The sequence below is a fragment of the Cryptococcus neoformans genome, chromosome 5 (assembly GCF_000149245.1).
Source record: "Cryptococcus neoformans var. grubii H99 chromosome 5, complete sequence".
NCBI lineage: Eukaryota > Fungi > Basidiomycota > Tremellomycetes > Tremellales > Cryptococcaceae > Cryptococcus > Cryptococcus neoformans.
Window position 1 is genome coordinate 470,213 of NC_026749.1, and position 10,188 is coordinate 480,400.

General features: G+C 49.6%; 4 protein-coding genes and 2 non-coding genes; 3 read left to right on the plus strand and 3 right to left on the minus strand.

The window, feature by feature from the left end:
- The window catches only part of CNAG_01372 (hypothetical protein), a 3,014-nt gene extending 23 nt beyond the window's left edge, over positions 1-2,991 (plus strand). Inside the window, exons 1-8 of the mRNA XM_012193564.1 lie at positions 1-104; positions 155-168; positions 227-323; positions 384-755; positions 804-1,139; positions 1,207-2,261; positions 2,322-2,428; positions 2,503-2,991. The exon at positions 1-104 is cut by the window's left edge and continues 23 nt beyond it. Of these exons, the coding sequence (XP_012048954.1) occupies positions 45-104; positions 155-168; positions 227-323; positions 384-755; positions 804-1,139; positions 1,207-2,261; positions 2,322-2,428; positions 2,503-2,867 (2,406 nt within the window). The 5' untranslated portion in view covers positions 1-44 and the 3' untranslated portion in view covers positions 2,868-2,991.
- Positions 2,992-3,153: 162 nt separating this feature from the next.
- Positions 3,154-5,482, minus strand: CNAG_01371 (hypothetical protein). XM_012193565.1 has 5 exons: positions 4,778-5,482; positions 4,601-4,690; positions 4,065-4,558; positions 3,740-4,013; positions 3,154-3,689 (listed from the first exon to the last, which is right to left on the minus strand). Exons 1-5 carry the CDS (start codon positions 4,934-4,936, stop codon positions 3,453-3,455), a joined length of 1,254 nt encoding a protein of 417 aa, XP_012048955.1. The 5' UTR covers positions 4,937-5,482; the 3' UTR covers positions 3,154-3,452.
- CNAG_12437 lies at positions 5,211-5,596 on the plus strand. XR_001045718.1 has 1 exon: positions 5,211-5,596. It is a non-coding gene; the product is annotated as a hypothetical RNA (non-coding RNA).
- Positions 5,548-7,602, minus strand: CNAG_01370 (hypothetical protein). XM_012193566.1 has 6 exons: positions 7,523-7,602; positions 6,600-7,458; positions 6,489-6,549; positions 6,203-6,433; positions 5,817-6,149; positions 5,548-5,755 (listed from the first exon to the last, which is right to left on the minus strand). Exons 1-6 carry the CDS (start codon positions 7,556-7,558, stop codon positions 5,737-5,739), a joined length of 1,539 nt encoding a protein of 512 aa, XP_012048956.1. The 5' UTR covers positions 7,559-7,602; the 3' UTR covers positions 5,548-5,736.
- Positions 6,204-8,382, plus strand: CNAG_12438. Its single transcript, XR_001045719.1, has 2 exons — positions 6,204-7,362; positions 7,414-8,382. It is a non-coding gene; the product is annotated as a hypothetical RNA (non-coding RNA).
- Positions 8,383-8,454: 72 nt separating this feature from the next.
- CNAG_01369 lies at positions 8,455-10,145 on the minus strand. 2 transcript variants are annotated; one of them, XM_012193567.1, is made up of 4 exons: positions 9,897-10,145; positions 9,749-9,841; positions 9,606-9,678; positions 8,455-9,538 (listed from the first exon to the last, which is right to left on the minus strand). In XM_012193567.1, exons 2-4 carry the CDS (start codon positions 9,778-9,780, stop codon positions 8,957-8,959), a joined length of 687 nt encoding a protein of 228 aa, XP_012048957.1. In that variant the 5' UTR covers positions 9,781-9,841; positions 9,897-10,145; the 3' UTR covers positions 8,455-8,956. The 2 variants fall into 2 exon arrangements, with proteins under 2 accessions (XP_012048957.1, XP_012049500.1); XM_012194110.1 differs by having other exon boundaries at positions 8,455-9,678.
- Between the last annotated feature and the right edge of the window lie 43 nt (positions 10,146-10,188).

Below are 10,188 nucleotides of genomic sequence, written 5' to 3' on the forward strand. Positions count from 1 at the left end.
ACAAACATGCACCACACGGCACCACAATCCACCCAGCGACAACCATGGCAGCCCCTCCCCCAGAGGTCTACCTTGCAGAGGGTTTCGACCCCAGCACTCTCAGAGTCAGTCCCCCCTTCCCGCATCTAGCAGACTCGCTGACCCGTCGTCGCAGGTGCCGCAGCTTCGGCGAGTCCCGTCTCCTATATGCTGACCACACACCACCCTAACAGTTCGTCACCTGCAGATCCGTCTTACTCGCCCATGGCAAAGGCTACCCTTCCCGCTTTACCAAAGCCGAACTCGTCCAAGAATTCATAACCCATATCACCAGCCAGGCCCCGGTATGCTGACCATCCCTTGGCACCTCACTTGGCGTCTGCTGATCTTTTTAAACCATGTAGGACCTTCGTTCAGCTGCGGCAAACGTGCACCCGTCAAATAAAGGCATTATATCTGTCTCAGACAATGGCGACGAAACGCCTGCAATTCCAATCAAACGACCTCGCAAATCGCGACGAGCCGCTGCCGAGCTAGAGTCGGCGCAGGCACCTGAATCGGAACCTGAAATGGTTATTGAAGTGGAGCCTGACCATCCTGAGCCTCCAATTAAGAGGATGCGCCCTAAAGCGAAGAATGTTGTAGTTGAGCTTGAGCAATCTCCGGCGAAGAGAAAACCGAGGGTGGGGAAGCAACCGATTATTCAGATCGAAAATGTTGATCGGGAAACAGAAGCACAGACCGAAGTTGAGCCCATAATTGAACTGCCGACTCCCGTATGTCCTTACTATTTAAATCTTGGCGTTTATTTAATGTTGTGCTAGTCCCGTCGAACAACCCGTGGCCGTGCCTCTGTGACGCCAGGCCCATCCGCGTTTGCGACTGAAGCCCCATCGTCATTTTTAGGGACAGAGGAACTTCGCACCCCTAATGCGGCTCGTACTGCTTCCCGACCTCACAGTACCAGGAAGCGTGAGTCAACGACCAAAAGTATGGATCATATTCAGAAAGAAGGCGAAAATGAAGATGAGATGCCAGAGCAAATCAGCAAAGCCAGAGCGTCAAGGCGGTCTGATGGGGAACAGCCTAGATTTTCGGACTTCAACCCTTTTCAAAGCGGGAGTGAGGAGGCCGCCGAACGTGAAAGACGCCGTAGAAAGGTGCGTTCATTGTATTCCCTTCTTCCCCGATCCACCCTCAAAAGGGTCCGAAACTAAAATTCTGCAGTCCTCCATCGGTCTCGGATCATCCGATAAATTGAAGGTCACAAAACCTCGATCATCCGAACCAGTTCCAGCTCATGTCACAACGCCACCTGGAATCCTTCGCCGAGTAGGCCCTAGCAAGGACAACATCCGCACCCCTCTTTCCGACGTCAAACGTGCCATGCAGTCTGGCTCAGATTTAGACGCTGCAGTGGCGTATAACCAAGAAGTTCAGGAGAAACTCAACCAGATATCGGCCGGCCGTACTCGTGATGGAAGGGACGAGACTGAGGTCACCATACACTCTTCTATCAGCACTTTCCACCATCCAAAGTCTCTTGTTAAACGCGTCAATGACCAAATCAGTCAAACTATCCCTGCTCCTCGAGCAACTCTGCCGCTCTCCGTGCTTTTCCTTCTCCTTCTCACCTTCATATCCAACTTCCAGAAGCAATCTTCATCTATAGGTTTCTGTGACACTGGCCTGAATACCAATGAGATAGCTCTTCATCGTCAAACATCACGCTCAGAAGCCGAGGCGTGTCTACTCGATAAAGCCAAACTCGACATGGTGGATAGGGATGCAGCCACAAAAATCATATGCGACACTACGGACTTACCGCTTATTCCTTTCTTGCCCGTTCCAACAGGCTGTACAGCGTGCCCTGCTCACGCCCAGTGCTCACAAGGTGAAATCGTCTCATGTGCCCCAGAATACAAACTTGTGACACATCCTTTGTCCTTTCTCGCGCCCCTAGCAAACGGCTTTCCCGGCATTGGTCCTCGCCCTTTCCCTCCTGCCTGCGTGCCTGATACTGCGAAGAAACGCTTGATCGGAGCACTTGCAAAAGCCATGGAGAAGAATCTTGCTCAGCATAGGGGCGATATCATCTGTCAAAATTTGAGTCTGGATCAAGGCGAAGTGGAAAAATACGGCGTGGATGAGGAGGTACTGAGAGAAAGGTTTAGCGGACAGAAAAACGCCAAGTTGGGGCGCAAGATTTTCGACGAGCTGTTTTCTGCGGCCATCAAGGACCTGGTAGAACATGAGGATCTAGTTGTATTCATCGATGTTGAGTGAGTCGCCTTACGCATGTTTTCAAGGACGCATTTTGATTTGACCGTATGTGGCTTTAGGAATGACAAGACCAGCTATGCTGCCACTAGAACAGAGCTCACCCTAGCTTGTCGGGCGAAACTCGAAGCTACCGATCTGCTACACAGATGGAAGAGCCAGCTCGGTTGTAAGTCCCCCTCCCCCCTGTTTCCCTCCTTCAATCATGAAACGAAAGCGGCATAATTTAACCCCATCTCATAGCTACTGCTGCCGTCCTCCTAGCGATTGTCTATATTCGCTCTGAAGTAAACCGCAGGAAGCAAGAAAAATACCGTGCCGAGGAATTAGTACAAGTCGCCTTGAAACGCTTGCAAGATCAGGAACAATTACATTACATTGACCCCGTGACTAACCCTCAACCTTTTATCCCGCGCGATCAACTACGCGACCTCGTTATGCCCCATACGGGTTCGACTGCTTCTCGCTTGAGGCTGTGGGCAAGAGTGCTCGATATGGTGGAACGCAATGCGAATGTAGCAGTCAGGGATCAGGAATTGAAGGGGGAAATTTGGAAGACTTGGGAGTGGGCTGGGGTCGGAGAGAGACACGTTACTTGGGAGCAATAATGACACGTTTCATGGTTTGTTATTACTATCTGTCTTGGGTTTCTTCATGCACTTCTTGAATTTTCCTTGCATTTCTTTTTGATGGGCCATACCATGAATGTCAGTTCATTGATTACAACAGTGGTCACGAGTAACAGTTTTTAGTTTGTAGGTTGGATTGCTGATTCACTACTCGTACTGCTAGTTACTTCCAAATTCCGGTGCCGTTCCGTCGGTAGGGCTTGCTGTTTTGACGAGAGCAGATGATATATTATTATTTTATCATACATGGCATATGTTATCATACCTCCATTCGGGATTAACTACTAGGGACAACCGGGAACACGCAGAACAAAAAACCACACTTCTGCAAATCTGGACGGAGATTGGAGATGATTATTATTGATAGTAGTTTGCACCGCGTACGACGCCGACCTTCACGACGATGACTGTGTTCGAGCAGGCTACGTACGTATATATACATAAAAGTATCGTAGATATCTTTGTATTCGACAAGGAACAAATCGGTCGAACTAACCCTTTATGATTAACCAACACTGGGCACGTCCTACAAATTTCTTATTAGAGCTTTCAGCGTAATCTAGTCTACAGTCTGTGACCGGGGACGACAGTGAATATAACAACAAATATGACTGTCAAAAGTACCGACGCTCCGACAATGATCCCAGCTCGGATGGCAATGAGCTTGCGAACGTATTGCTCACGGACTCGAATAAAGTGGAAAGGGGTGGTTTCAGAGACATTGCAGGCGAATAATAGAGGTGAGAGAGAGTAGTATGATGAGAGAAGAAGAACAAAAGCGAAAAGGAATGGCAAGATGAGCTAAAAGAGGTGTGAGCAGGTACACAGTTGTTAAGCGTTTGCAGACTTGCCCACAGTCGCGTCAAGCGTGGCTTGTAATCCAAAAAAATCAACGAAAACGCCAAAACAAATGCCCCCCAAAGACACAATAGACCAGCGACTAATCTGACAATGCTTCCCAGGGGAGTAAGATTGGCAAAGGCTTTGGCTCGCAAGAACCGAGGGAAAGCATCTTGTTCAAGAGCCTTGAAGACATAGACCTTTTGCGCATGGAAAAGGTCAGGAATGAAAGGGGAAACATCTCCGCTCATGGATTCGGGAAAGTTGTATACTCTCAGGGACGGTCTACATCCTCGTCAGTGATGTTTAGTTTACTCCGTAGCCCGGCTCTCTTACGGTAGATAGATCTCCCTCTCCCCGCCGTCGAACAGATATCTGTAAAATATCCTCTCTGCACTTTCCAACAGCGCATTCTTCTCAATGGCCCTATCCCTTGCGATTACTGTAGGCGCTTTGCTTTTCCTCTTACCCTTCAAACTTATCTGCTGGCTTGGTGCAGTACTTGGCCGATCCCTTTGCCTTACTCCTCCTCCCTGACCTTGACTATTTATCCGCATCGGGGACAGAGTCGAGTGTTGCGCAGGTCTGCCATGTGATTCTGTATCCCGCCTCGTCCGTGTATCAAGAACGGGGGAGCGAGAGAAATCAAAATCTGTGGAATTGGGTAGGGGTGATGCAATAGGGGAGCCGAGGTCGGGAGAAGCTGGGCTGGGTGAAGGAGGTTCCGAGGGGAGTGAAAGGAGAGGAGCAAAGTGAGTACCGTTTGCCCGTGCGTATCCCGCGAATTCAGGCCATTCATCTTGTATTGAACGGCCTGAGCGACGGAGGTCCTGCATAGGAGGTCAATGTTTATCTGCTATACATAGGCGTACCTTGAAATATGCTTTGCACAAATTCTCATGCTGTTGCACATCCAGCCAAAAATCCAACGCATCTTCAGAAAGTTCCCTTTGCAAAAAGATCTGTGAACGCACAGGCCGACAGTGAACAATCAAATAGTAAGCTTCAACATAAAGAACCCTGTTTCGCAGAATCTGTCTTCAACTTACATAGAAGCAGAATAAGTCCAGAGGTGGTCTAGTTCTTCTGTCCAGTACCTCCTGTAAGGTAGGTAAACGGCTGATCTTCAAGTAACGCGTACCAGAAGTACGGCGCTCATGTTTTGATGTTGTAGTTTCGGCGTTTATCTTCTCGTTGCTTTCTGCCATGTTGGCATGCCCATGAGCTGAATATCGCAAGAAAAATGGGAGATGTCGTCAGAGGGCTGGTGTAAAGAGCGCACAGCGACCAAAAAAGCCAAAAGATAAAAGATTGTGAAGTTTGAGAATAGAAATGATACAGCTTTCGTTCTGAAGCAAGGGACGGTTTATGTGTTGATGAAACACGGTTGGTGTTGTCTAAGAGTATATATGTTACGTAAGAGCGAATGTAAACTCATTAAATGCGACGACGAGAAGTACGTCTCATCTACCATTTCCCACCCCCATTTCCTCTTCAGGCCTTGGGCGGCCACATTGTGCGACAGCACCCGAGCTGGCGGAAAAGTTGCTGCCACGTCGACATCTCTCGGCAAAGGCAGAAGAAAAGTCACCGCTCAATCGACGGGCGGCAGTTCAATGAAGCGAGGAAAGACCAGTGTGAAATTTGAGAGTTGAAATGATCCAGCTTTCTGAAAGCAAGGAATGGTTTATATGTTGATGAAACATGGTGTTGGAGTACAGGTTAGCGAGGACGTTTGAGTAGGTGGATGTGTGATGGCTGAAGGAAGGACGACGAGGTCAGGGATTCGCAGGGACGTTTGTAATTTGTACATCTGTTTCTTGGTTTCTTTCTCTCTTCTCTTCCATGCAACAAACTATTATTACAACATTACCACTAATCCCCCCTTTTAGATCACTCATTATACATCCAGCCCAACTCAGTCTATTCAGGTCTATGGACATCTCTTTTGACCGTATCCTCACGCAAAGACCCTCTTCCTCCGATCTAGATGACCCTTTATTTTATACTACCCCCACAACTTATAGCTACCGTAATATATTTCCTTGGTCAGTGCATGCTACCGTAACTATTCAATGTAGCGCCCACCTGTATTCATCCGCAACCACTTGAAGCTCGTTCGCCCCCTCGACCGTCAGATATCCGAGCAGCTCTCGCTGTCGAAGACGGCCCTTGAGAGACAGCAGGCGGTCATCCTGGTCATCACCGTAGCGTTGTCGGTCAGCTAACAGTTGATGACAGTCCAGCCAATGCCGGAATGTCAGTTGGTGGAACGGCACATTGACGGCGGCCTTGCTGTCCTTGAAGGAGCCAAGACAGCGCTCCCAGACAGCTCGGAAGATCTCTTGCGGGATCTCTTTTCCGCCAGAGTTCGGGTGTTGTCGCACAATGTGGCCGCACAAGGCCGCCAAACTATGGTACCTGTAGAGAAATCGTCAGACATTCACTGTCATTATTGGGTATACAACGCTTACTCTTTCGTGCAACAAGGACACTCCACTTTGCCTTGGTCGTTCTTGCCAAAGTGGTCACGCATCCGATGTTCCAAAAGATGGTTCTGGAGCCGATGCTTGAGCATGCTGGCGGGGAGGTAGAGCTTTTCGCGCGCCTCAGGTTCCAGAGCTTCGTCTGCCTTGCCCTGAGTGCAAGGCAGAGGAACCCGATTAGCACCATTATTTTGGGAAGAATGGAGAAGAGTGAGGGCGCTAACGACCAAGGAATGTCAGGGGATATCGGTTTACTTCACAGGAAGAAACTTACCCAGTCCATTTGGCCTTGAGATGGCGGATTTCCAAGATACTTCCTAGACCGTCCGAAGACTCTGACATTCTATCAGGAAGATAAAAGCGGTAGCATAAATCCATTGCTCACGAGGAAGCACCTTTTTCCTAAACCCAGACTCTCCGTCATCGCCTCCTAGAGGCTCCAAGTCCGAAAAAAAGCTGAGCTTGGTGAAGAATTTCTTCCCTATCCTGTTGATGTAGGGAGGGTAGATAACTTCCTCCATCATGCTCTCCAGCCGATAGAGAAGCGCCTGTGCGAGGATGGGTTTACCATCGGTCTTGCTCCGAGGCAGCACGCGAGCAGCATACCGCTGCAACCTCTCTATCGCCCGTGGGTCCTCGGAAGAGCCCGATTGCTCCACCATCTGGTCGTACACTTCACGCAGACCATCTCCATCCACAATTGCCTCTCCCTCGGAGTCGGTGGAGCAGAGACTCACAGCATCCTCATCCGCCGCCCATCCAGTAGGTGGCAAGGCGCAGTATCTGCCTAGAACCAGCACTTTCCGAACGTAGAACGGCAAAATCCCCTCCAGCAGAGCATGCATGGGGTCAACGACGGCGTGAAGGATTTTGTCGAAGTTCGGAAACAGGTCAAAAGCAGAAAGGTGGCCGGGCACGGTGAAGATTGACTTCTCGAGAGCTTCAATGTGAGCCTGCGTGGCTTTGCTTAGCTGTCCAGCCCGACGCGCGACATGAGTCTGTCGGGCGGTCTGCGGAGCTTGCTCAAACTGGCGAAGGAATTCGAGTTGCTGAGCCAACATTGCTTCCGAATGTTCTACACCTGAGCGTGCCGGGTGCTTCCTGGTACTATGCAACTGACCAACTCGTACCAGACATTTTGAGACAAGGTGAGTCCTTCCTCCTAAAATGAGCGCATCCACTGATGGCGACAGAGGCAGGCCGATCGCAGCAAATGGTTCCAATCCTAGCATATACCTCGCGTCCTACCAAGAGAAAAATAGCAGTCAGTAGGGATCCAGGTAGTATTCACACTGAGAGGTATCTCACCGTTGGGGTATTTCGGTGTCCTAATCCACAATCCATCGCACTCTGCGCTGAGGAGATCGACAGCCAAAGGAAGTAAAAGACGGTGAAGAAGACAACCTGGGGGTTCATTTGGGGCAGGAGTGATACCCATCAGCATCGCGAACGAATACTGAGACCGATATTTGTTGGGCAGGTCGGCTAGCTGACACATGATAGGGCCCATGGATCGAGGGGAACGATTGCGGGACTTGAAAGGGTATGCCCAATCGATAGAAACGTTGATAGTGAGAACCAGACAGCCACGTTCACGCTGGACATCCTGATCATCGACCTGGTAGCATGATCCATCCAACTGATGACGGAGAATCTTTCCTGGATTCGCGTCTTGAAGATAAGCCGGCCTCCCCATCTGCTCATCACGTTGCCTTTGCCTAGAGCGCAAAACTTATTGATCCTCGACAAGCCGTTCTACACCATCAAGAGAGAAAAGATATTCCAACTCGGCTTGTAGTGTACGACGAGGGAAAAACTCTGTCACCAGCTTTCCGCCCTCCCTCAGAGCAGTGCCACACTCAGGACAACTGTCTGGTACCTTGTCCCACCCATCCTTGCCTACTACATCAACAAACACATTCTGACACTCCTTGGTAGGGCATTTGGGATGCACCACCATAGAAGGGTCGATGTCAAGTTGACCATACAGTGTCTTGACATACTTGCGGAGTCGAGACCCACTCCATAAGGGTCATGAAGACTTGCCATCGTCCTCCTAAATTAGATTCTTATAAAATCTAGACTATAAAACATATAGATTCATAGCGAGGATTGCGTTAGTTATACGGAATCAACCATAGGTCTCACGAACACTAACTGACGACAGCCATGCAACACCTGTCTAAGATGCAAGAAGTGGTAAGATTTTACGCGGGCTATCGGATTAAACGGACGAAGTTTCTACTGGAAGGTCGAGGATGCGACACACTTTTTCACGCTCGCCCGGCGAGAGGTCGTGCTCGTCGCGTACCCTCCGGCGCAACGCTTGTCGATCCTCAGCGACAGCCAGCTCAAGGATGACCTGTATGACAGCCTTCACCATGTCGCCGAATCGCTGGGGCAGCCCTACAAAGCGGTGAGGAAGATTGAGAAGACGGCAAGGACGGTGGTGTTGAGAGAAGGGTAGCGAAGTGGAGATTGGGTAAATAGAAAAGAGGCCATGATGTCAGATCAAGTCATCGATGGTGTGCTTATAGATTAGCGAGGTGGATGGATTATATCATTTAGCTTGTAGTAGCGAGCGTAGATAGATATATAAGTCCATAGTAGCTTGGTACTGGATGGCTTTCCTCATCTGACTTTGGTTAGATAGGAAGCTGAGCATCCGTACCAGGTAAGCCCCATCATGTATCTGACTTTGGTTAGATAGGAAGCTGAGCATCCGTACCAGTCCTCTATCATTCATTTAACAGGTGGCAAGTAGAGGCATACTCCTTGTAATTGATTCGGTGCGGAAGATGGTTTCATCTTGATAAGGGCTGGGTTGCCGGCACGAGTAAGGAGGGTTAAAGATTCAGGAACTTTGGTAGGCCATTTGCTGAGCTGATGACCAAAGCGATCGTGGATGACATCTGCATCTCCATCACCCTCAAAGCCTGTTTCAAGGAGAGGCTCATCCACCATGATAGCAGGAAAGCCATTATAGCCTTGCCCATCATCAATATCCATAGGCTCCCTTTCAAGACCGCCTTGTGCAGCCTCCTGACCTGTGGAAATAGCATCATCGGAAAAAGACGTGGACTGGCCAGCAGGGGGAGAGGGTCGAGGGATCGAGATGTCACCGGGGACGGAATCATCGGAAAGGGGTACAGATGGAAGGGTAGGGGGAGCGACATCGTCTGCCCCGGACGAAGAGGATAAGGGCTGATTGTCGGCCTCGGAGAACTCCAAGTTTATGCGGTGATTGAGCCAGGTCCTATACTGCATCGTGCGTCCACCTCTAGGACATAATGCACATCGGCAGCGCACGACGGCTATTTGGGGCTACGATGACCATAGGTTAACCCATTGTTGCAGCTACACGGTTCATATCCATCTTCCGGACACTCACCAAGGTCTCTTCTGGTCCTATAGATGCTACCTCGATGACATCGTTTGTCCTACGGTCCGGGTTGCCCAACGAGCTAGAGTGGTATAATAGGCCTTTCAGTCAAGTCCTCAATTAGGAAACGCAAGTGCACGACTAGTTCTCACCTGGACGTCCTGAGATTACTACTTCGAGGCATTTTCACCGAAAGAAGCGTCTAAACAAGGTCGAAGATTGAGATAGTCTCGATGGTTCACACGCTGAGTCATCGCCACTTGTCAGCTTCTCCCATATTTTGTAAGAATTGCAGCTTACGCTTGGAGATAAGGTTGCGGACAGGGGCTTTATAGTAGAGATGGAGATGCTTATGTGGAAGGTTAAAGGCAAGTGTGGATGAAGGGAGGTATTTATGTAAATTGGAAATGGATGAAAAGAATTTCGCCGCTGATAACGACGACTTGTTTGGTTGAGTGTACAGTTGAATGGCCATAGGACGTGCATGCAGCGTGCATCTGCGTGCGCCGGCCAGTTGCGTGGACGTAGCGTGAACCAAACAAAGGGCAGCCTGCATGCAACGCCTATTTTCCATGCTACTTTCTACGCTTTT

Excerpts from the sequence above, each read along its gene's own strand:
- CNAG_01371 (XM_012193565.1), bottom strand. The coding sequence starts at position 4,936 with ATGGCAGAAAGCAACGAGAAGATAAACGCCGAAACTACAACATCAAAA. Across the intron at positions 4,691-4,777 it reads TGGACTTATTCTGCTTCTAT|ATCTTTTTGCAAAGGGAACT; the intron begins GTAAGTTGAAGA and ends GTGCGTTCACAG. Across the intron at positions 3,690-3,739 it reads CACGCTTGACGCGACTGTGG|CTCATCTTGCCATTCCTTTT; the intron begins GCAAGTCTGCAA and ends CACCTCTTTTAG.
- CNAG_01370 (XM_012193566.1), bottom strand. The coding sequence starts at position 7,558 with ATGGATTGTGGATTAGGACACCGAAATACCCCAACG. Across the intron at positions 7,459-7,522 it reads GACACCGAAATACCCCAACG|GACGCGAGGTATATGCTAGG; the intron begins GTGAGATACCTC and ends TTCTCTTGGTAG. Across the intron at positions 6,434-6,488 it reads CTCAAGGCCAAATGGACTGG|CGCCCTCACTCTTCTCCATT; the intron begins GTAAGTTTCTTC and ends CTTGGTCGTTAG.
- CNAG_01369 (XM_012193567.1), bottom strand. The coding sequence starts at position 9,780 with ATGCCTCGAAGTAGTAATCTCAGGACGTCCAG. Across the intron at positions 9,679-9,748 it reads AGTAATCTCAGGACGTCCAG|CTCGTTGGGCAACCCGGACC; the intron begins GTGAGAACTAGT and ends ATACCACTCTAG. Across the intron at positions 9,539-9,605 it reads TAGGACCAGAAGAGACCTTG|CCCCAAATAGCCGTCGTGCG; the intron begins GTGAGTGTCCGG and ends TGGTCATCGTAG.